General features: G+C 35.9%; 1 protein-coding gene across 2 annotated transcripts in view; it reads left to right on the top strand.

The window, feature by feature from the left end:
* Nucleotides 1–26,306, top strand: part of METTL25 (methyltransferase like 25) — a 128,856-nt gene that overhangs the window by 42,861 nt on the left and 59,689 nt on the right. For both annotated transcript variants that reach the window (XM_053921028.1, XM_024572771.3), the window contains exons 6-8: nucleotides 14,610–14,704; nucleotides 18,036–18,065; nucleotides 22,592–22,665. In XM_053921028.1, coding sequence (XP_053777003.1) covers nucleotides 14,610–14,704; nucleotides 18,036–18,065; nucleotides 22,592–22,665 — 199 coding nt within the window. The remainder of the gene's footprint in view (nucleotides 1–14,609; nucleotides 14,705–18,035; nucleotides 18,066–22,591; nucleotides 22,666–26,306) is intronic.

Below are 26,306 nucleotides of genomic sequence, written 5' to 3'. Positions count from 1 at the left end.
CTTCTAAATACATGGAGATGGAACTATTGTAGCCTAACCATGTAGGATTTATTTTCTCTCTTTTCCAGAAAAATCTGTAAGGTACAGTAGTAGTTGACATTGGTTCATAAGATTTCAGAGTGTGATGGCCAAGATCTTTGCATTTTTTTTGGCCCTTTCACTTATGGTTACATAATAGCTGCTACTGCTCCAGCCATTGCAATCTAAATGGAAAGAAATATGAAGATGGAAGAGCTTCTCTCATCTGAGACAGTGTCCTTTAAAGAGTATATTACAACTTCTAATGAAATCAAGTTCTGTGAGTGACAAAGGAGAAACTGAATGTTGGTTGGCAATTAGTATTCTCTGACTGTGTGCATGTGTGTGTGTGTGTGTGTGTGTATGATATTAATATGTGGATAAGGCACTGGAAAGGGGGGCGTGAGGAATGTAACAGCATATGTATGTAACAGAATGTAATTGTATCTATTGTCTACTTCTTTCTTTTACTGATATAACTCCTCTTAGTTTTAGTAGAGCAAATATCACTTAGCTGCACACAGCTAGAGTACCTGTCACCTATGTAAGTCAAAATAACATATACAACTTATTTAAAAGGAAGCTGCTTGCTCCCCATTTTTCACCTTTCCTTCTGACTAAGAAATAGCAGTAACCTTGGTACCAAAGTTGGTAGCCAACTCTTAACATTGGCAGAACAGCCCTACCCACCTGGGTCTGGATAACATGCTCTATACTGTCTGCCTGCCTCTGGACAAGAGGGAAATAGACTTCTGTCTAATTTATGGACCTGTGTTCTGAGATCCTTTGTGACATCCTGTCCAGTACAGGAGAATCTGAGGTCTTGTCCTGAATGCTTCTCCTTTGTGTGAAACTTTTACCTTAGAGTGGTAACTGTATTCATGCATAATGAATGTATTCTACAACAAGCCTACAGTAATAGCAAACAACCATCAATAACAAGTTATACATGACTCATAAATTCTGTATGAATATGTGTGATTCATATAAATCATATATGACTATATGTGATTTCTCAGTGATTTCTTAGAGATAAAGAAAAAAGAAAACATGATAAGTGTTAAAAGAGCCATTCCAGCTAGAAGGTAAAGTTTATTTCCTGTTACAGGGGTGTTGAATTCATTTTCACCAGGGGCCACATCAGCCTCACAATTACCTTCAAAGGGCTGAATGTAATTTTAGGACTGTATAAATGTAACTACTCCTTAACTAGGGGCAAGGAGCTCAGTGCTGCCGCCAGGTAGAAACAAGGTGCTAGGCTGGATAAAACAAGGTAGAGGGCTGGGATCGGTCCATGGGCCTTGTGTTTGCCACCTGTGTGTTAGGAGATCAAGGAAAGGCTTTATGAAGGTAGTGACTTTCAAATTGAGCTTTGTAGGGTGGGATTTAGGCGAAAATGTGGAGAGGAGCACTCTAAGTATAAGGAACGTGGTGAATTAAATAGTGGCAGGTCACTCGAAGACGGATGAGTACCCTGGTTAGGTAGCAGCCTAACATTTGAGGTGCAGAAATGCAACCTAAGATGGAAAAATGAGGGCAGGAGTCAGTCATACAGCCCTCATATGAAAAGTCCATGGAAATGAGAACTTTTGAGCAGAATGGTAACATTACCAAGAAAACAGATGTTGTCAGAACTTGTGATTCTCAACCACGATATTCACGGGGACCCTATCAGTGGAACAGTGGAGAAAGGAAAGTGGACCAGAAATCGTGGGGCCAAGGCTAGGGGAACTAACCTAACAGAAGTGTCTGTCCCAAAGAAGGTGGCCAGTTGCTTACATTGGTATTTAAAAGGTAAACTCTGGTTGGATATGAGCCGGCATCTCTTTTCAAAGGGTCTCAGTGGCAATGCTGAGCACATGCAGAATGAGTTTCTGCTCTGGTGCAAGCTGCCCATGTCAGTTCATAAATGTTAATGTTTTAATGAGCACTTACTGTGAATGAAGCACTATTCCAAACACTTTACTTGTGTTAACTCCTTTATTTCTCATTAATACCCCTGTAAAGTAGTACAGGTTTTATTTTGTCCATGTTTACATGAGGAAACTGAGTCACAGAGAGATTGAATAACCTGCTGAGGATCACAGTTAATAAGGGAAGGAATTAGCATTTTGGCCCAGCCAGTGTGGCTGTAGAATCACACTCTTTTAACATTCAGCCTCCTGTGGAGAGTCTGTTAAATTTTAAAATATCAGAGCTACAAGCCAGTGTGTTAGCATTCTGGAACGGGTTCCAGTCTTATCAGAGGACTAGTCTAAACCACAACCTGAGGCAAAAGCATAGCAGACTCTGAGAATAGCAGTCTGCACCCTGGGGATACACAAACGCTAGCTTTTCCTGGATATAGAGTAGAGGCCAACCACGGAACACAAGACTAATTGTAGCCCTCACCTGTTTTTAAGAATAGTGCTCCTTAAATATGAACATCTTAATTAGTTTGAGTTTAGAAACTGGGTAGGGGCCTTGACTTTGGCAGAGACTGAGACAGCTTTGGGATTGGTAAATTGATCCTCACTAACACCTGGTTAAGACAATTCTCTCTGCTCCCTCTCCTCACTTTTGTGCCTTGTAACTTGTTTAAAGTTGAATAAAGTGACCTGGCGCTTTCTTCTTTGTCTGGCCTATGTTAAGGGTGAAGTGTCTGTCTGCGGGTCCCATCACGCATGGAAGTACTCATCTTTTGTCTTTGGGGCAGCCCCGTCCTTAAAGGCCTCTACTTTGTGTTAAGGTGCAATAAATATGTGTACTCATTATAAGAATATGGCATCCCCCGTATTCTGTAAACTAACTTTTTATGTAGGTATCAGCTCTTTCGTTCCCTCGGATTAAGAATTTATTAAACTGGCATGATTTTAATAGCTGTATCCTGCTTTAATGTCTCTTTTTCACTTTTATGGTCTGTACCATATAATTAACTTCTTATTTTTTTTGTATTCATTTTCTATTTGTGTGGGCCACACAGACCTCGAGGGAAGTGAGATTGTGAGAGTTTCAGGGTAAATTCTGCCTATGGGGTAGGAGGCATTTCTGAAGAGCCACATCTTGGGAAGAAAAAATAGTGGTTAACCATACCTGGCATGTAAACCAGAACCTGAATTTTAATACTTTTGACTGTAAGTAATACCAAGTGGTGTAAGCAGTGAAGCCAGTGATTTCCTCACGTAACCAAAAGTCGGAAGGTAGCAGTCCTAGGGCTGGTTTACTAACTTGGTGCCATCGGCACACTGGGGTCACATCCAGACGTGGCTCTCAGGGCTGCGAGGTGACCGCTGCAGTCATCAGCATCCCGTCTGTCTTCCCGGGAAGTGGGGATGCGTTAGAGGCTTCCTCCTCACTCACTCCCTTGTCAAGGAGAGAAAAAAAATCTGTCCAGCAATTTCTTAGAAGAATGGTGTCAAGTCTCATCGTCCAGATGTAGTTCACTATGTAACTTCTAGCTACAAGGGAGTCTGGAAACGTATTTGACTTTTTTAGCCTCTGTGGTGAGACAGGCAGTGTAGACAGGTGTAAGAATGACTGACTGACTGTCGAACGGTTTACTAACAACATCCATTTTCTTCTTTTCACTGGCCCATCCTCCTCCTCCTTTCTTCTGTGTCTTCTCTCTCTTATGTCCTGAATTTGGGGGTTGAGAAAAGTAATGTAAGAACACTGTCAAAAAGGAGAGGGGTAATGATTTCTTCATATGTTTTTGTTTTTGTTTTGTTTTTGCTTTGCCACCCACCACACTATTTAATCAAGACTAGTTTAGTACTTATCTCTCACAATAGACTGAGCAACTTTAAGACAAAAAGCTTATCTTTTACTTTTTTTTTTGAATGCCCATTATTCACCATATTATATGACATGTAGCGAGTGCCCAATAAAGGAGTAACATAAAATAAAATTATAAATTATGAAAAAACTGATTCGGCACTGGTTAAAACTAAAGAAAAAAGAAAGGCACTTGATAGAACATCTTGAGATGAAATAATTATGTTGCCATAAGTAGTTGGGGAATTCTCGGGGCTCTGGGCTGGCTGTGCTCTTCTTAGCAAAGATAAGAAACAGAAGGTTGGAGAGCACGGTTTACTACAGTCCAGCGGCTACTGGAGCGAGCTGATGGACGCACACTGTTCTGGTGAGACAGAGGTCTTACTTAATTGTAAATCTACACAAACTCAGATTCCTTTGTGATCATAGATTATAATTCCTCTCATTGGTATTCCTCGAAAAGAAACAAAAAGCTTCCAAATATTCACCCATTAACTATGACATTTTTTTTCTTCCAAGCAGGTGATTTTTACATATAGTTACCATAAGGTTGTAAAATATGTTTGTGTAAGAAAGTTGTATTTATTCTTTTGAATATAGTAGTAGTTTTACATTTTTTAAACTCAGATCTACATTATGAAAAACATTTTACGTCACTACCTACTATGTATATAGATAAATAGATAAATAAAATTGGCACTGAAATTTTACAAAACGTACATAATCTTTTTGTTGTTAATATTTGTTCTTTGAAAGGTACTGGCTCTTATAACATACAATGCATGCCGATGTTTTTATTCTATTTTTTCTGTTAAATTTTATAAAATACCGGTCACAATCCACTGAATTGATTTTGTGACCCATTAATGGGTTATAGCCAGTGGTGTGATGGTTAATGTTCAATGGTTGGCTCTGCCCCCGAATAAAAGCCCTAATCAACATTTCCTGCGTTCCATGGTGTAAATACACCCAGTGTGGCCAATTTCAAAATACCTACCTGATGTCACTGAACGCTGAGCTGGGAAAAGATGACACAGTCAGCTTTCTCTGGAAAAGCCCCTGCAAGCCAGCTTCATCGCACCACTGGCTATAACCAGCCCACAGTTTAAACTAAATTTACGTTTGTTATAAGTAAGTGAATATGCTCACTTAAGCTGTAAATCACCTTACCTGCTAAATGTCCCAGACAGTGTCTAGTATGTAGCAGATGTTGAATACATTCTGTTAAAAGAATGAGTTGCCTTATTTTGACAAATACCAAAGAACGTTTATGTCTCTCTAAATTAGTTTCTTTTTCAGTCAAGTTTTTCACATAAGAACTTCAATTTCTGAATTGATTATCACATCAATCTGAAGTTTATCAGATTCATAAACTTCAGAGTTAGAAAAGGAAATAGTTTCTTCATTTATATATATTATAATGACTACTGCATCTCTTGTTCATTACTTGAATTTTTCCTAAGAATTGTAGCATACAATCTGAGTAAATAAAAAATTAACAACAAATTATGTCATTATATTTCAAAATAATTCTTTGAATAAAAGAAACCATTAAAACCAAACACATTGTAAATGATTGATTATATTTGAAATTAATTCTTTTCAGTGAACTTTCTTTTAGTGTTTACATAAATCATTCATATTTGATCCAGAATCTGGATGTTGGGGCCTAGAAACTCCTTAGCAGCTCCTACTAGTTTGAAACCAACCTGAAATTAAAATGAAGACTCTAAAATGATGAGAACAGAATAGCTGATTTAGTAACAACAGCTTTAGTTACAGCATTGAGACTATCAACAAACATTTATTCACCATTGAATGCGCTGAAATTTGAGAGATACTCAAGAAACTGTGTACCCACCAACTGCCCACTTTGCTAGACACCAGGGATTTCTGGATAAAATGACTTAAAGAAAATTGCAATCCAATAGGAAGAGCAAATACAAAAGACAGTTGTAATACAGTATAGTAAGTGCCATGTGAAAGTTATGTGTAAGTTCCTTTGGAAGCATAGAGTTAGTGGTATCTAAATGCCCAAGAGAATCCAAGAACACAACACAGAAGAGGAGATACTTTAACTAAAGTTTTCCTTCTGTCTCTGCAGTGCTGTAGCCTTGGATACATCAGTTAATTTTTGTAGGTCATCTGTAAATTAGTGAAAAGAAAGGGGTTAAATTAGATGATCTCGGAGGTCTCTTATGACTAGTAATAAGATTCTGTGACTTGAATGTAGCTTCTGAAAGATGCCTTTTATTTCAGTTGAACCTCACCTATGTTTATCACGACATTTAGGTTTAGTTTTAGTATCTTTTTTTCTTTATTATTGAGTTTGCATAAACACTCTGCTTTCCTGTTGGATTCTGCATTCAACTGATAAAAAGTTTTTGAAAATCATTCTTGTAAATGTATGCCAGTATCATAATGGCCATAAATGTTGTTTTTCCCCAAGTTTTATAGGTTTAGTTTTTAAGAAGTAAAATTACATAATAATACTTTATAGTGAATGCATATTTAAGTTTTCACTTACTTAACTGTGAATATTAGCACTTTATGAGTCGGTCAGTAACTCGGTCAGAGACTATGGGGAGCCATCTCGGCTTGACTAAGGTACTGTAATTTAGAGCAGGTAAGTAGACTCTCCTGTTTGGCATTGTAGGTTCAGCTGCTTGTAAGCTTTCGATACAGTACCACGTTACTTCACCACATCACCGTTCAGCTGGGCGTATGTCTCAGAACACTTCCTGCCAGTTAATATGGGATGACTGCAGATTTCTGGATGTGCTGGCAGTCTGCACAGTTAGTTACCTCGCACAGGCAGCTGTGTCTGATCTTCAGTCGGTTGTATGTTTTCCAGAGTGTTGGCACTGGTTTTACTTCATAGATCATAGAGCATCTTCCTGCTGCCTAGAAGTAGTAATAAGAGTTTTTAATACATTTTCCCCTTACTTTAATTTGTACCTCATTATTTTTCATGACTAATATAAAGTGGTTTGTGAAGCTCATACAGGTTGTATTTATTCAGTGTTCAAAAAGTTCTCTCTGTGCTTATGATAAATAAAGGAAGTCAAGAAAGTAATTAAATCTAAAATAGAAAGTTAATGTATGCACTCGAAAGTAGTAGAAAGAAATAGTTTATGCATCAAATATAAATTAATATAAAATCAAAGCTGATAGAAATTCTTACCAGAAAGTTGACTATCAAATGAATGTAAAGTAGGTTTTTAAAAAAATTAAGTTCACTAGAGAAAGTGAATAATAGGCATCATTCTTGTCCTTAAGAAAAAATAAAAATTTAAAAATTAATTTACTTGTTTTTTATTGAAGTATAGTTGGTATGCAATATTATCTTAGTTTCAGATGTATAAGGCAAGGTGGGGCTAAAGGAGGTTTATAGTTGTGAGTATGCAAAACTCACAGTTTATTCTTGTATTATTATTTACTAATTATTGTATTATTGTCTTATGAACAACTGTAGACCTCCTTTTGCTCCATCCTCTGTAGTGATTTGATTTGTATGTACATTGAAATGCGATCACCGCACTAAGTCTAGTAATTATCTGTCACCACGCAAACTTACACAATATTACTGACTTATTACCCTTCCCCTTTTACCACCCCACACTCTCCTCCCCTCTGGCAGCCATCATTTGATTTCTGTTTCTATAAGTCTGTTTTTGTTTCATTTGCTTTGTTTTTTAAAGATTCCACATATAAGTGAAACCATACAGTGTTTATCTTTCTCTGATTTATTTCATTTAGCATAATACCCGCGAGGTTTACCCATGTTGTCACAAATGGCACAATTTCATCCTTTTTTATTGCTGAGGAATATTTCATTGTATATGTATGCTATATTTTCTTCATCCGTTCCTCTATCAATGGACACCTAAGTTCCTTATCTTGGCAATTGTAAATAACACTGCAATGAACGCAGGAGTACATAAATCTTTTCATATCAGTGTCTTTGTTTTCTTCGGGTAAACACCCAGTGGTATGGTATATCTATTTTAGTTTTTGGAGGAATTGCCTTACTGCTTTCCACAGTGGCTGTACAAGCTTGCATTCCCACCAGCAGTGCATGAGTATTCCCTCTCTCCACATCCGTGCCAACACATGTGATTTGTTGACTTTTGATAATAGCCATTCTGACTGGTGTGAGGTTGTATCTCAGTGTGGTTTTGATTTGCATTTTCGTGGTGTTTAGTGATGTTTAGCATCTTTTCATATGTCTGTTGGCCATCTGTATCTCTTCTTTGGAGAAATGTCTCTTCCAGTCCTCTGCCCATTTTTTGAAAACAGGATTAAAAAAACTAATTTATATTTTACTAGTTTTATATACAAATTAGGATTTGTATACTTTGGAGGGAATGATCTTGAAAAATATTTTGCTATAAATAAGTACTGTCACATTTTTTCCCCATGTTAAACAAATTTTAAGCAAGTTGTCAAAATTTTTTTCATCATCAGTCTGGCACAGTGAACAAAATTTTTGTAGGAAACAACATGATTTATACAATATTAATATAAAGTATGCCTCATTGACTTAATGTTTCAGATGTTCCATGTCAAGACTAGAATATCGATAAAAGACTGTAAGGAATCTACAAGAGCAAGCAGAGGAAACTTGTCACAGAGTGAGAAGCACCTTCGGGAAGCTGCTATTGCAGCATTTGTAGGGCTGACTGTGGTTCCTCTCAGCACTGGACTTTGCCCTTCTTGTAGTCATGCGTGAAAATACCGAGACAGTAGTATCTATGCTGACTGGATTAAGACCCAGTGTTTTAATACAGACATGATTATTAAAGTAATATATACATTTTTAACTGGGCATTAGTTTTTTTTATATATATGATACTTTACATATTCCCTTGATATCACATAGCTGTACTTTTAACAAACAGTAAGTGAAATACTGTTGATTATATAACAGAATAAGAAGTGTAAGATAAGTGAGACACTCTCTAATTCCATTAGGAAGCATGTGATCTAGTGAGGAATTCAGAAGGAATTACATAGAACTTTCATGTATGTCTGAGAGGTATATTCATGGCCACATAGATCTTAATCATCTATGAACATGACTTTGAAAAAAATGAGTGAAAGAAGTAATGAATGATGTATGTCTCAACCAAGTGCTATTAAGACTAGAAGAGGGAGTGATTTTTCATGAATGAAAACTTTCTTAAAAGGTGACATTTGGTCTTCATTTAGAAAGATGAGTGAGAATGAGATAGGAAAGGGCGTTTTTAGAACTTTGTGGAGAAAGGGCGTAGAGGCAGAAACTATTTTGTATGTTCTGAGTAAGTCAAGTCCACGTGGGTATGTGACAGAGAGTAAAGTGAGAGTGAAGGTGAGGATATGGAAATATGAAGAATAAATAATAAGAATAAAGATTAAATTGTTTTAAAAAATGAAACATAACTGGAAAAAAATTAGAGCCATATTGTGAGAGCCATGAATGGTATACTGAGGTCTTAGAATATTATTCAGTGGGAGACAAAATAAACTTAGTTCCATAAAAATATGTGTGTGTTTGTTTAATGCAAAAGGGTTGCATAAATTCATCTATATTTTGAAAAGTAGTATTTTTTGATAATTACAGAAAATAAATGGAGCATGAAGCTAGATTAGAGACAGGGAGACTGGAAGCAGTTATCAAAGTCCAAAGCGAGGATACGTTAGATGAGAATGGTAGGAGGAGACAACAATGTACCAGGACTTTTCAAAGACAAACCTTCTGACTTGGTGACCAGTGGTGGGGAAATGGGTGGACAGAAGGGTAGTGACGGCTTAAGATAATAGGAAGGTTTTAGCTTGTTTGATTATATGGACATATTATGAAAGATCAGATTCGTGGGCTCAAGAAGTGAGTTTGGTTTTGCATGTTTTTAATTTTATAACTATTAAGCAAACAGTTTAAAATTCTTATCTAGAAATCCAGAAAGAAGTTGATACTGGAGATACATAGGGATTAAATTTAAAGAAGTAGATGTTAACTGCCAAAGAAAGAACTTGAAGAGTAGAAGCAGAAAACTTGCCATAATGTAATATGGAGCGCACTAATATTTGAAGAGTGGGTGGAAGAAAGGGCCTTTGAAAAGAATCTCTTCTCAAAACCAAGAGAGAAGCAGGTTTTAACAGAGAATGTCAATACTGTGAAATTTATGCAATGGTCAAGTAAAATGATAATCAAGACTGATTATTTTTGTTGACCTCAGAGATGGCGTTCTAAAGAGTTGGAGGCCAGAATCATTAAGTAAACATTTTCTTGTGTGCCCTCCTAACTACCAGGTGATGTAAAGCATGCAGAGAAGTAACTGGGTAGTGCAGAAGTGGAAGTAAATGTTAATCAGTTCTTTTAGAATCACAGTCATTATAACATTATTCAAGAGCTTATTATGTGCTTAGCACTGTTGTAAGCCCTTAGCTGAATTCTTATTTCATAGTCAAAACTGCTGCAGTAGTTTTCCTCTGTGGATGAGGGAACTGAGGTGTAAAGAAAGTAACTTTCCCAAGATGGCACAAAACTGGTAAGTCGGGTAGCCCGTTAAAATAATAAAACATACATTGATCAAAGCTTCTGCCAAGCAGTGCTAATGAATAGGCAGACAGCATAGCATTAACGCTAATTAATGAAAAAGCTTGGTGGGGGGGTGAAGTTAAAAATTAAATGAGAAATTGTCATGAAAAAGTTGGATATAAGTTTTGCTAGTTTGCTATGGCAATTAATTCTTGAGGTTAAGCTACTTGTTTTGTAAACATCTACACCCATTATCACCTGTTTTAGCACATCTTTTTTCTGTAATAGTAGAGGTTCATTTATTCATTCATTCATTCAGCAAATACATATATTGAGTTTGAGATAATGTCAGCGAACAAAGAAACACAGGGAGGGAGCTTACATTCTATTCTAGTGGAAACCAGGGCAAGGGCGTGGGTGGGGGTGGACAGACAATAAACAATAAAAAGCTTAAGTAAGTAAATTAAGTGACATTTCAGCAAAGAATTGAAAAAGGTAATTGAGTTACCAAGTGGATAGCTGGGTGAAAATTATTCCATGCAAGAGGACAATCTGGTACATTTGAGGAATAGCAGGAAGCCAGAGTGGAGGTGATGGAGAATAGTAGGAGAGGAGATGAGATCAGAGAGGTAATAGCTTTGGGCAGAGGGTACTGATCCTGGAGAGCTGTGTAGGATATTACAAGCCTTTTACTCTGAGAGAAATGGGAATCAGGGGGTTAAACAGTAAGCAGGTGGTACACATCGATCAGGATAATTTGAAGTTTGTTTACAGTTGGTTTATTTACAAAGATACGGGTGAAGAAAAGTCATGGGAGATAGTGTAGAAATTGGAGCCTACCACTCCTGTGTTCAAAGACATACGGGGAGGAGGAAGTAACAGGAACCTTAAAGGAGAATGACTTAAGGGTTGGCTGACTTTAGAGGTGACTTTTGGTCAGTAGGAGGCTGCCTCTCAGGGAGGCAATCAGGAGTATAAATATTCTGACCTGTCCTTTCTCTTTCCAGTCTCCTGCCTAGACTCAACATTGGTCAAACAGTCAACAGCTAGACGGTATAGGAACCAATTGATATAGTCCATATGGGTTGGCATCCATATACTCTAATCCAATGTGTCTCTGTATGTCCTTTGTTGTGACTATTCTTCCACCTTTCCTCATATTCCAAAATTTTCCAGAATTCAGTTAGTCACTACCCAAATTGGCTATATTCTGCAACCTCTTCTCTGAAATTTCCTCTATTTTCTTTCTAATCAAAACTGAACTCTTTCCTAAGGAAGCATACTTCCCATACACCTCGAGCAGTGGGTTTTTCTGTCTCACATCCCTTGTAATTAGCCTCTTCATTGCTACTTTTAGACTGTGTGTCATCTAATGCAATTTGAGAAATCACCCCCAAATTGAATGGCTTAAAGCCGTAATAATTTTTTTATTATTTCTTAGTTTCTGTGGGTCAAGAATTTGGAAATAACTTGGGTGTGGGTTTCTTATTAGATTTTTCCCCCCTGGAAATAATATATCCTTTTCAATGCACTGTATTTTCCAGAAATACTGTTGTACTTTTAATCTAATATTAAGTAGTAGTAGTTTTTTTCAAAGTTTCCTTTAGATTATTACTGAGGTAGGATCTTTCTACCTTTTTTAGGCAAGTAGACATGCCTTTTTTCTAGCTGCATAAGACGAATTGCGGAACAGTGATGGTATACTCATTATACATTTCATTACAAATCCATTGTGTATTTTTTAAGTGGGATTCATTTCACATTTTTTTTTGCAGTAAGTTGACTTTCATCTCCTGTTTCCCAGTGTTACAAGTTTGTTTTTTAGGTGTTTGGTTGGGATATGACAAGTTGGGAAATTGCTAGTTAATTATCATTTCAAATTGTCAGATATTCCGGTACTATGTCTTTAGAGATTAACTATATCCTGTTGAAAGTCTAGTTTGTTTCTTTGGGTTTTTTTTTCCCTTTCTTTCTTTAAATCTTCTCCTAATCACATGGCTTGCTTCCTCATTTTAAGTCTCTGCTCAGATATCACATCCTCACAGAAGACTTCTATAGTAATTAGGACAGAACTATTCAATAGTGCATCATGGATGCTTTCTGGGTGTTCCTGAGATACTGCTTCCTGCATCCCTGGGTTTTACCTCAACACTAGCATCATATTCTGTTTATTCCAGGTTGACATACAAATTTTGCCATATTCCGAGAGTGTTGAACTATAAAAAGTTTGGGAAGCATTAAATTAAGATAAAGATTTAAATATGAAATGGTTCGGATTCACAGTAACAGTGACAGAGGGATATTTCTCTTTCAGTCCAGAGGCAGGGATTAGAGCTGGTATGGGAGCTCTGTACCAGAAAGTCTTCCAGGCACCCAGAAACCTTCTATTTTGTTGCTGCACCCTGTTGTTTACATGGGCCTAGTTGCCTTATTCCACCATGACAGAGGAGAGATGAAGGGGCGTGGAAGGTGTGGTGGAAAGATCATGCCCCCCTTCCCTTTGAGCATATGACTGGAATTTGCACACATCATTTCTGCCCACATTCCATTTGCCAAAATTTAACTCTTGCAGCTATCCTAGTGGCTGCGTGAGAGTCTGTGAATAGCAGTCTTTAATATGAACAAGGGAATACCCAGCTAAAAATTCAGCTATGTTATTACAAGGAACAAGGAGAGAATGGATGGAGAGGAGGAAGAACTCTGTTTTATTGGTTAGCGCTATTCCTAAACACCTTGAATAAATAGCACAACACATCTCTCTAACCCTTTACAGTAAGATCGAGGTGTTTCTCTTTAATTGTAAGAAGAAAGTTAAATTATAGTAGCTCTTTCATTTAGAAGTAATCATGTCTCAATTAAACCATAAAGCCTTCAGTAAAATTCAAGCCATTGTTTGAAGCCATCCTGGAAATAGACAGAAGTGGTTCAGAGTCCCTAGGACCTGGATGAGCTTCAAGGGCTCCATGACTCCTGGACATCTGTAAGTGAAATTGTTTATGTAGCTTGATGGTTAAGAGCGTGGCCTCTGAAATTAGACTGCCTGGATATGAACTCAAGCTGTGCCACGTGCTAGATTTTCAGCTTAGGCAAGCAATTTACTTAACCTCCCTGTGCTCAGTTTCCCTGTCTGAAACAGAATAATAATATACCTACTTCACTGAATTGCTGTGGGGACTAGGTAATACATTTAAAGCACTTAGAATAGTGTTCACAATATTAAACTCTGTGTAAATAGCAGCATTACTGTTATTTCTTTTCCTGAGAAAAGGTCAATATCTTCCATCTGGTTATTAGTAGGATCTATTATAAATCTTAATACCTGAAAGAAAACGTTTTCACAAGCTTATGATCTCTGTAAAATTTAAAGTTTCTCTATTTTAATCTAAAGTCACCTGATCTTTCCTAGCACAAAAGTTTACTTAGTGGAATTTACCTCACTGTTTCCTTTTAGAGTTTTTTGTTGTTGTTGTTTTCAGGTTTAGTTCTATTTTACTTTTTAACCTAAAAGAAAAACTGTATTTGTCACAATTTTCTTTTAATTGTCACAGTTTGATAAAATTTAAGCTCCTATTTTCCAGGCAGGCTTTAATTTAAAATACAAACTGGTTTGTTTTCCTTTTCAAAAACTCTGTAATTCATAGTTCTACATAAGGGGTTTAAATGTCAGCAGGTTATATATGTAACTCTGTGTGTTCAGCTGGGCAGCTCCTCTGTGTGATTAGGCACCGAATGTTGATTTTTGTTGTTGTTACTTGAACCATAAATGCCATTGAGCCGAATTGAATCACAGTTGAAAATACTACAGCCTCTTAATATAATGAAAAAGAAAAGTCTATACAGCTGCTCTTTTTTGAAGAGTGAACAATGGCTGAAAAAAAATTGATGCTTCAACATTGTTAGGAGTTAATTAATATTCTATACAAATTGCCAAATATCATATTTGATAAATCATTTTTCTAGAAAGTCAGGTCAGCAATAAATGTCCAGTATCTCATTATTTATCTGCTATACACTGAACATAAAAAGTATTTCTATTTTTAATTACATTTGCTAAATCTTAGAGAAATGATTTTTGTGAATTGGTTGGTTTCAAATTGTTGGAGTTTAAACACAAACAGCTGTTGTTGAGAAAATACCATTTCCATAACATTAATATGCTTCCAATTAACAAGCGAATGAACTGTTAAACATTACCACTTCCTTGTTGAGCTACTGTTTGACTCTGGCAGTGACTGATTTGCTTTCTCAACAGATTGTTTACTTTAACTGAAAGAGGAAGAATTTTATTTAAATAATCCATGTTTTTTCCCATCTGTAGAATGTACCCAAGAAAAGTGGGGATTTCCAATGTGCCACTATTTAAAGGAAGAGAAATGGTGTTGTGGTCGCAATGCCAGAATGTCAGCATGTTTGGTATGACTGTATTTTTTTCTGGACTAAGAAACTTTATGCAGATGTTGCAGAACGTGTTATTTTGGGCTAATACCATGCATTAAATGCCATACTTTGCAGAGGGTCATCATTGATGTTTTTGTGCACTGCATATGAAAAGAAGGACTTTCCCTGCAATATTATCCACTCTACGTGCAATGTGGTAACAATTTATAATTATGTTATAATCCTATATTATAGTACTTAATTTTTTACATACAGTCCCTTCCATCGTCATATAAAATGTACCAACTCCCAAGTCTTAAACCGAGAACTAGTTGAGTGTTTTATCCACAGCTCTGTGCTATGTTTGTAGCAGATCATTTGGCCTCCTGGTTTTTAGAAAATGGGAAAAATATTATTCACTTACCTGGATTATGAAGTAACTATTCAGTTAAATAAAACATTTATTGTGCCTGATATGTCGAGAGTCCTTAGATGCAGAAATTTGATCCCATGGTCTTCCCTGTTTTGGGAGCTGTATTGGTTTACAAAAGAACAGACACAAGTTAGTGTATTTTTTTGTCATCAGAAATTTAAAATATGGTTGATTAAATAATGTGTTTAATGTTCAACGCCAAGGTAAGTTAATATTAAAGGGCCATTATATCTATGCTAGTAACGTGGCAATGTAGAAAATAGTGTGCCAGTGTTCTAGGTCATGTATCCTAGAATTAGCTAAGAAATCTATTCATGCTCAAATAATTTATTTTTATAATTCTTCTTAAAATATATTTCTGTGAATTTGGCTTGTTCTTTCATTATATCTGTAAATGATTCTTGTTCAAGGTCTTGTTAGAATGGCAGGTCATTCTTGGACCAACTCGGTTCCCAGAATGCCTGCATCCAGGCCTATACCTTACACCCTCGGCAGGACACTGAAGTAGTCTGCCAGTATAGGGAGTCTGACTGTCCCAAGAGAAAAGCCCTAGAGATATTGGCATCAAGGATTTCCCAATGAAATAGGACCTTTATGGTGAAGCCCACAATTAATATTCCTCTGTCCTAAGCACAGTGCTTCTAATCAGGGTTGTGATGCCCCTATTTTAATTATCAACGGAGAGCTAAGAATCACTAGATGTCTAAGAAAGTCTGACATGAAAGATTAAAGATCCAATAAACAAATAGAAAAAAAAAAGCAACTTGGAGGGAATGAACACTATCCAAAAGAAAATATTAATATCCCAAAGAGATAAAAGAATATATCTATCCACAAAAAAGAATGTTTGCTATAATACAACTGTAATTGAATAACAATAAAAATTGGAAAAAAAAAGAATGTTTGCCATAAATAAATATTCAAAGAACCAAAAAAGAGGAGGTTTTGAAAAATACATTCCAAAATACAGAATTTGCATACCATGCTGCATCCCATGGAATGCCCCGTCCTTAGCTTCCTTCCAGTCCCTGCCCTCCTTGACTTCTTATTTTGCTGTTAGAGTAATCTTGGAAAGTGTAAGGAGCATCTCTTTTGATGCCTCTTGTTTTTTTGCCTTTTGCTCTGCAGCTGATCTGTTCCACAAATACTCAAAGCTTAAGGGTTTAAAAAAAAAAAAGATTCCTTTCCAGTGTTGCTTTCAGATAAATTAAGGGTACTAACTAGAAATAAAATTTTAATTAGATTAATGAAATCTTGTCAGCATACTTTAAGCCTAACAAAACTGCAAAATATTTTAGGTTAATATGCCCTGAATACTTGGTATGTTTTCTTCATTATCTTTATTCATTGGCCAAGAAAAATATTAATGTTTATAAGAAACTTTAGCACCTACATGATTATCTTTTATTGTGTAATAATCAAAGTTTTATCATTTGTATTTCTAAAATAAACTCATCAGCAACACATACCAAAAGTAGCCTTGTGTGTTATATGATACTTTTATTGATGTCAAATAACTTACTATTAAAAACTCTCTTATTTCTTTACTCAGTTCAGCTTTCAGCAAAAGCCATAGAAAAATCTTATCTGAAACTAGCACAAGTACTGTAAATGAAAACTCATTGTTTTCTTCAATAATAAACCTGTTTTGGGCCTGTTTTTCTTCAATACAGAAATTATGTAACTATCTCCTGTATTCATAAAACTCTGGCACTAGACATTCAGTGCACGTAACCTGCAAGGCAGTAGGAAAATTGCATATTGTCTGTAATAGTTTCTGTGAAGCAAATTTTTGTACAATGAACTCATCTTCCCATGGAATCTACATGGTGTGAAGCCTGAGAAGTAAATCAAAGAGCAAGTCTTATGTCCCTGCTCAGCTGCTAACTGCTGCGTTACGTTACCTCCTCAGTGACCTTGTGCTTCTGCAAAAGTTGCACATCAGAAGATGCTTTGTAAATTATCCTTCAGTTTTAAAAATATATGATTCAGCTATATGTAAAAAGCATTATTTATGAAAACAGATCTGAAGCAAATATGGGTATTTTAAATTTGAATAGGGAGTATATGCAGATCCATTATATTTTTGGTACTTTTCTTTATATTTAAGATAAAAAATAAAAGTCAGCTAAAATATTTTAATCTAATTTTGTTGTAAAACTGTGTGAGTGTGGAACTGTATGTCTCTAAAAAATGAAAGTTTCAGAAGGCTTTGAAAAAAATTAAAAAAATAAAATTAATTTTTAAATTAAAAAAATGAAAAATGAAAGTTTCAGAAGGTTCTATTCCATATTTAATCCTTCATATATATCTTATATATATTGGGTTAAGAAAATACAAATGTAAAATCAGCTACATATAAAATTGTAACAATGGGTATTATTTTCTCTTCTACCTGACACTTGAATATATGAATTTGAGTTGAATTTGCAGACCATGTGGACCAAAAACATACATACTTTTCTGAACTAAATTTTCACCTATAATCTGTGCCTTTTCATTTAATGAAAGTATATATTTATTAAAAAGTGGAATAAAACAGGTTAAAAGTAGTATATAAATATGTCTCTCTATATGCATAATATCTTTGGATTTATCTGATTGTTTTAGCTACCCTAAAAGTGAGCCAAGAATATGTCATTTCATTTCTTTCTTGTTTTCTAATGCCTTCTAAAATGCGAGGAGTGCATACAATTGGGGGTGAGTTGGTGTGTATGACAGACATACATCGTAAATCGGCCCTGAATTACTTAAGTATACCAGTCAACATTCCTTAATGATATTAACACTTTTCAATGTATAAACACACATGTTATCACTTAATTAATCTTTTTAAATGTCATTTTTACAAGCCCTTATATAGTGTGTTTATAAGTCTTGTATGATAAGAGTAAATATATCAGCAGTCTTTGTCTTTTTTCTCTTCTGCTAAAGGCTCTGGAGCGGGTAGCAGTTGGCCAAGGGGTAAGTTAAGTGTTTATCTGATTCAGCTGTGGAACATGATAATTTTCTCTCAAATACTCCTCGTACTTGACCTGCTGATGAACTCAAAACCTGATGGATTTTAATAAATATCACCTCTTTTCATCACCTCTTCCAATTTAAACTTATACTTTTACTATAAGTTTACTTTAAAACATAAGTAAACTTTCAGAAAGTGTAAATTGAACTTTTAGGAAAATTTCCACACTGTACTCTTGTACTAATGTCTCATTTCATATTGTATTAAACAGTCTATGAATAGTTCTAAAGAATTCTGTTACTGACTATCACCTTTTAATGGGCTTGGTTAAACCAAGATAACCACCGTATATTGTTCAATTTATTTTTAACTATAATCCAAAACTCATATTTAATTGTTGTTTTTAACTTGTTTCTTTATTGACTTGGTTAGTTATTAGTTGCAACAGCCACATAGGTTTACACATAGAAACATAAGTTAAATGTATCCCCAAAATATCCACCTTACGATTCATGAAACATGGTAAGAACTTTTAAAGTTAATTTTAAGAGTTCTTTTTAAACTCTTCACAAGAATTTTCTTGTTGACTTAAATTTTAGAAACCTTTCTTTTGCTGCTCTTCAAGTGTCATTAATATGTCAATTTGAATTTTTAAAACTAATAATAGTAGCAAGTACCATTTACTAAGTGCGTACTCTGTACGAGGCACGTACTAAGAACTTTGTTTTTAAATATCACTATCTAAAAATTGATAACAACTCATACTCTGGTTTCTCTTCAGATCGTATAAATCTTTCGCCTTTTACCAAAAATTGATAAAAACTGATTTTTTAAAATGCATATTGTTTGGGCTTGGGCATCAGTCTCAAACTGCTGGTTTTCATTTTGTCTTCATCAGTAGCTCGTTCAGTGACCTTGGACACGTGTCCTAATTTCTTGGACACGTGTCCTAATTTCTCTGTGGCTTAGTTTTCTTAGCTGTAAAGTGGGAATGATAACAATGATAGGAAAAACAATAACACCTTCCTCGTGGAGTTGTGAGAATTAAATGAATGAAAAATGTAAAATGCTTAAAACAATGTCTAGCAGATGGTAAATGCTCAATAAATGTCAACTGTTGTTGCTCCATACAGGTAATTAATAATTATGATTATGAAAATCACAGTTAAATCTAACACAGAGGTTACCGAAGTACTGTTCAAAGTTTTCTTCATCAGCTGAAGCATACCACATACATAGTGCTGTGAGGTAGATACTGTGACTACCCTGTGATACACATGCGGAAACTGTTAAGTAGTGAACACGGAGATTTGAATCTGATTCTGGAGCTGAAGCCTTTAACTCCTATATTGCATGTCAGCTTAGTGGTTCGCTAGGAGCCCGAAAGAGGAAAGTGCCTTTCATAATAATGCCCCAGTGCATTTGTGTGGTGTTTTCCAATTTCCCAAGTGCTTGCTCATGTTTACCATCATTAGCAGTTGGTTATTATACCAAACTTATGCAACACAGTACACAGCAGAATTTTAATAATGCATTCCAGCTCCCTTAGTTAATTACAGAGTCCTGACTTCCACTTCTGTGCCCTTTCCAGAAGACCTGTAAAATGCATATCTAACACGTGTGTGTATGTATACCCTCATATATGTACACATATCCTCATATATGTGTATATCCTCATATAGATCCTCATATGTGTGTGTGTGTGTGTGTGTGTGTGTATACTTTAATAATGTACTCTTCCCCCCTCCCCATTTTAACACGCATTACAGTGTTAAGTTGATTTATCACTTGTGAAGGAAAGAGAGTAAACTCTGAGCCACATCCAGTTTATTCCTGGAATAGCCAGGCTCAGGCTGCTCAATGTTGACTCCCTTCCCACTTCCTACCATCTGTATTTACCAGGATGGATAGTCCTAGTTATTCCAGGAATGCACATTTGAAGACACTTCATTACACTCCTCCCTTCCTCTCAGGAAGCAGCCATAAAGCTCATATTTACTCACGGTTGCTCGGGAATGATGATTTATTCTACCCATTTGTAATTTCCTATGTGTTACATTTCTTCATGTTCTCTTCTTAAAATGCATTTCTTGTGTTTTTTATTTGTGCTTTTTCTACAATTGGTTTTAATAACTATAAATATACATTTTAAAAATATTTATTATATTTGTAAATATACATTTATTTCTAAATTACCGTGATTCAACTTTATATAATTTTCAAAAGCATGGGAAATGAGAGCTTTAACTATTTTAGGAAAAAGTCAAGTTTATATTTTATATGGAAGTCAAATAAATTATAGTTTCCATCTCTTATAGCTAACAAAAATCTTAAAACTTTGTAAGCCACTTATAATACTTACACTACTATTTCACTTCATGTAATAATATATTTCCCCAAATGCCTTGAATTTTAATAGAACAATTTAAGAGTAGGTGTTAACATATCAAAAGGATTTCAGCTTTTTCATGAGAGAATTGGAAGGATTTGGAGGGAAGTGAGGGACAGATGGTAAAGTAGAGATTTTGGGTACTGCAGAAATGAACTACTCAAAATGAAAAAAAATGTCAAGTGGAAGTATATTCAGAGATGGGAAATTTTGAATGAAATGTTTTGGAGCATGAATGTTTGGAATATGAAATGTTTCAAGAAAGGAAAGTTGAAAAATCAGAGATTGTTGTCTTAAGTCAAGGAGTTGTATTTGGAAAAAGATTTTATATAAGAATTGTGCCTTTTAAAGCTTTTAAATTTTAGTGGGGCACTTAACTATGTGGGTATGTCGGCCCTCAGTGAGTTATTTCAGGAGTTGAGATGAGGATTTGGTGTTACTCACACCATTTCCTACTAGACTCACCCTCCTCATTATCCCCACCATCGGGAATAGACAGTGTGTCCGTTCAAAGTGCTCTGTCAGGACCCTGCAAGACGGACATTCTCCAGGGACCTAAGAAGGCCGTACCATCAGGCGGAGATCAAAGAAATAATGGTTGACCCTCAACTCCCAATTTGGGGTGTTTTGAGTCTCGGTATCTGGGGCCTGTGTGTAGGAACTGGATATTAGATGGGGAAGAGGGACAATAAGTATGGTTTGGTTTTTTTTGCCTGAGCACACAGGCAAAATTTATTTTGTACTAAACTCCATGTGAATCCAAACATTCTAGTTGAAAACAGATTAAAATAACAATTTTGGGCTTTGAGGGAAAATAAGAATTACAAAAGAAAAACTCAGTGAGTATATACATTTCACTAAACTCTTATCTTTAAAACTGTACCAGCCATTGGACAGTTTTTAGGTTTTACCTTCTTTGGTTTCTCAAAAGTATTTAATATTGTTGTCTTCCTTCCATTCTTGCTGCTTTTTCTTTTTCTTTTTTTCCAATAATAACTTTATATGGAAGGAAGTCATTGTTGCTGATATTATTTTGAGTTTGATTTCCTGTACCCTCAGTATTAACAGGTCTTTGGGGATGTAGATGGAGCTGAGGAATTTCATAGTTCCTTAGTTTAAAAGTACCTCTTCCATTGCTACAGTAAAGTACTCTTTGTCTATGTTCAGTAGATCTTTGAACAACATGGGTTTGAACTGTAAGGTCCCGTTTGTGTGGATTTTTAAAAATAAATACCTGTACTGTTTTCTAGCCACAGCTGGGAGCACGTGAATGTGGAGGAATAACTGTGTGTTGACTTATGCCATTTTATATAGAGGACTTGAGCATCCACAGATTCGGGTATCTGGAGTGGGCTTGGAACCAATCACCCTCAGATTACTGGGGGATAACTTAAGTTTTGGGGGACTTAAAAGTTATATGCAGATTTTGGGTCATCACCCCTAACCCCAGCATTGTTCAAGGGGCAACTATATATTACTGTTTTTACCTTCTGCTCTGTGAAACTGTCATGCTTCATTGGGGCCCTTGTCTTCATCTGTTCCTTCTTTCCTTTGGGAAAATCTTTGCACCTTCATAGACACCTCCCACTTCTTTTTTCCCAAGAAGTGAAGCCTTGCCAAGACTTCAAGCTCTGATCCTGTGTCCATTCCAAGACTCTTCTTTTCAACTCTACAGTAGCCAATGCTATGATCTGTTAGGCCTCACATATTTTTAGTGTGCCCTTGCTTAGAGTAGTACCTTCTTTTTCTAGGTTTGAATCCTAGATAATATTACCTCTATTTCACCACCATTAGGACAAAACCCCACATTCTCTTCTCTTTTGCACATATCTTACCCAACTGCTCTCTTATACGGAGCTGACTTGGCTGTTTGTGAAAGTTTATGTCTGCATTTTTAACTGATAAGCACTTCATTTGGGATGTTAGCCTGTTTTTCTCTGATAATATTTTAACATGGAATGGAAAAATTATAAAATGGCCTCTTAGGTTTCACAACAAAGTCAGGTTTCTAACATTCATTATGTTTCTAACATTGTTAGAAACAATGTTAGGTTTCTGACATTATGGTCCCAACTCTCTTGTGTTGATTTGATTTCTGTTTCTTGTGCTTATATATATATATGTCTACATTTTTTTCAGCTGCCTACTGAATCACTCTTCTATCGTGCCGTCCTTCAGGAAATTATTAAAGATTGTTATGGCATCACAAAATGGTATGAGGATTTTTTTTTTAAGATTTTATTTATTTATTTTTAGAGGGGAGGGGAAGGAAAAAGAGAAGGAAAGAAACATCAGTGTGTGGTTGACTCTCGTGCACCTCCTACTGGGGACCTGGCTGGCAACCCAGGCATGTGCCCTGACTGGGAATCAAACTGGCGACTCTTTGGTTTGCAAGCCAGCACTCAATCCACTGACCACACCAGCTGGGGTATGAGGATTTTATTTTAATAAGAATAACTGTATTGTTTGCAAAGTGGCTTTAGTCCTCAGGTGATGCAGTTACTCTATCTTAGGTTAATCATTATTAAAGTGGAGGTTCTAATGATTCCTTTCTACCATGAAAGGAATGGTTGTTGTAATGATAAAGTAATACATGTAAAATGTATTTAGAATATTAGAAGTATTGAAATGTTATATATAAGTAATTCAGTGACTATAATATTGTCATTGGAAGAGGTGTTATAGTTAAAATGTTTCACAACAAGTGCTGCATAAACACTTAACTAATTAGAGTAGATATTGATCATAAACAACATTTTGGCCATTCAGATCTCTTATGGTTGGATAGAAGTTCTACATATGTTTTTGTTGTTTCTGTTTTCCCCAAATAATGCCTTGCTTATACAGAGAGACAGGGGGTAAAAGAATTTTTCCATAATATTGGTTCAATAACTATTGTACTCAAGAATACATTTGCAATCCTGGCAAGTTTTATGAATGTCTTCTTTCTAATTACAATTTTAGGATTTTTATAACCATCTGGTTGTAATGGGATTATTCTTCAAATTAAAAAAATAGAAGCTACTTTAGATCAGCTATTATTTCTCTGTATAAGAAATCACTTGTTTTTACTGGAAGTATTTACGACACACAAGTATCTTTTGCATATATTTTTGGTTTCTACTGTCATCCAATGTAGATAACTCCCAAATCTGTATCCCAGTCTCCATTCTCTTTTCCCTATAGTTACCAATCTTTGAAGTGTTTGTAAGTTAATTTCTTAGTTTTCCTGAAAACTAGTTCCTTGAGCTCACGTCAAGATACAAACCTTGTTGAAAAAAGTCACAAAAATTTGCAAATCATGTCCACGCAAATATTGATAACCTGCCTTCTTTTAAGACCTCAAATCTGTTCATAAATTTGTTTATTAAATGACTACTTAAAATCATCTGTATTCTTTTCTAAACCTTTATTCTCACTTAAAAATTCAAATCTCTGGGGGAGAGTGAGGGTGGAGGTGCAGGAGGGTATAGGAGGGATAAATAGTAATGGGAAAACAGCCTGGTACTGGCATGAAAGCAGGCACATAGATCAATGGAACAGAATAGAGAGCCCAGAAATAAACCCATGTCTCTATGGTCAATTAATATTTGACAAAGGGGGCAGAAGCATAAAATGGAGCACAAATAGCCTCTTCAACAAATGGTGTTGGGAGATCTGGACAGCTACATGCAAAAAAATAAAACTCAACCACCAACTTACACCATACACAAAAATGAATTCAAGATGGATAAAAGACTTAAATATAAGTCATGACACCATAAAAGTCCTAGAGGAGAACATAGGCAGGAAAATCTCAGATATTCCATGCAGCAGTATTTTCACTGATATGTCCCTTAGAGCAAGGGACATAAAGGAAAGAATAAACAAATGGGACTTCATCAGAATAGAAAGCTCCTGTATGACTAAAGAAAACATCAACAAAATAAAAAAGGGAACCAACTGTATGGGAAAATATATTTGCAAATTACACCTTGGACAATGATTTGATCTCCAAAATATATAGAGAACTCACACAACTCCACTCCCAGAAGATCAACAACCCAGTTAAAAAATGGGCAAAGGACCTGAATAGACACTTCTCCAAGGAAGACATACAGAGGGCCCAGGGACATATGAAAAGATGCTCAGCATCACTAGCCATCAGAGAGATGCAAATTAAAACCACATTGAGGTACCATCTCACACCAGTCAGAATGGCCAACATAAACACATCAACAAACAATTGTTGGAGAGGATGTGGAGTAAAGGGAACCCTAGTACATTGTTGGTGGGAATGCAGACTGGCGTGGCCCCTGTGGAAAACAGTATGGAATTTCCTCAAAAAACTAAAACTGGAACTATCTTTTGACCTGGCAATTCCACTGCTGAGATTATACCCTAAGAATCCTGAAACACCAATTCAAAAGAACCTATGCACCCCAATGTTCATAGCAGCACAATTTACAATAGCCAAGTATTGGAAACAACCTAAGTGCCCATCAATAAATGAGTGGATCAAAAAGCTGTGGTACTTTACACGATGGAATACTATGTGGCAGAGAGAAAGAAGGAGCACCTATGCTTTGTGACAGCATGGATGGAACTGGAGAGCATTATGCTAAGTGAAATAAGCCAGTGGGTGAAAGACAAATACCGTATGATCTCACCTATATGTAGAACCTAATCAACAAAACAAACAAGCAAACAAAACAGAACCAGAGACATTGAAATAAAGAACAAATTGACAGTAACCAGAGGGGAGGTGGGAGGGGATAATGGAGGGAAAAGGGGAAGGGTCATCAAGGAACATGTATAAAGGACACATGGACAAAGCCAAAGGACGGTAGGGTTGAGGGTGGGGGGTGGGGATGGTGGGCAGGGGGTAATGGTGAGGGGGGAAATGGAAACAACTATACTGGCATAACATTAAAAATTAAAAATATATATATAAGTAATAAAAAAAGAAAAAGAAACTATTAAAAATTCAAACTCTCCAACCTTCCACATTCCTGCCTTCCTCTACTGCTCAGTAGATAGATGGTATTTGTCATAAGACTGCTTTCTTTCCAGAACTTCATTGACCTTTCATCCACATTTGGCCCTGTTAATAATTGTTTTTTTCCTATAAACTCTCTTCCTCAGTATCTTCCATTAAGCTGCATTACTCTGTTTCTTTTCCTATGCTGAACACTTACCTGTTTTCATTAAGGGTTTTTCTTCTTAATCATCCTCTAAGTGTACCTAGGCATTTTCTAATGTTTTATACTCACCTCTCATCTCTTTACATTTCCTCTTTCCTTGGCAATTACCCTCACAACAAATAACTTGAATCTTGTATTAGGCTCCACCTCTTCTGAGAAGTTCAAATCTGCATTTCTCATTTTCATCTGAACAGCTGCTCTTAAGTACCTCACAAATACACCAGATTCAGCCACACCTAAACCAAAGTTAACTTTCAATTCTATTCTTGTTTCTGCTATCTTAACTTTTGTCATTTCTGGGAACAGCATGACCATTATCAACCCTTAGAAATCTTAAAACCATATTTGATTCTATTCTTTCCTCATCATCAAACCCCACATTCTAATTACTTGCTGAGACTTGCATGTTATTTTTTAAACCTAGTAATTGTTTATTTTGTGACAGCCTATTGGGTTCTGGATGCATAGGGTATAGTGTCCATAGAGCAGTATTTCATATTCTAGGTAGGATGACATGTGCAAAACTAAAGAAAATGATAGGCACCTACTTCCAAAAACAGCAGGCTAGATTGTTATCGCAATATTCCCTTGGCTTCTCATTCACTTGGAGGTAATATTTTTATATTTTCTACTATTTTATAGTAGTATTTTCACTGTGACCTGTAAAACTC

Source organism: Desmodus rotundus, chromosome 3 (genome assembly GCF_022682495.2).
Source record: "Desmodus rotundus isolate HL8 chromosome 3, HLdesRot8A.1, whole genome shotgun sequence".
Classification (NCBI taxonomy): Eukaryota; Metazoa; Chordata; class Mammalia; order Chiroptera; family Phyllostomidae; genus Desmodus; species Desmodus rotundus.
This window is presented reverse-complemented; position numbering and strand designations above follow the sequence as displayed.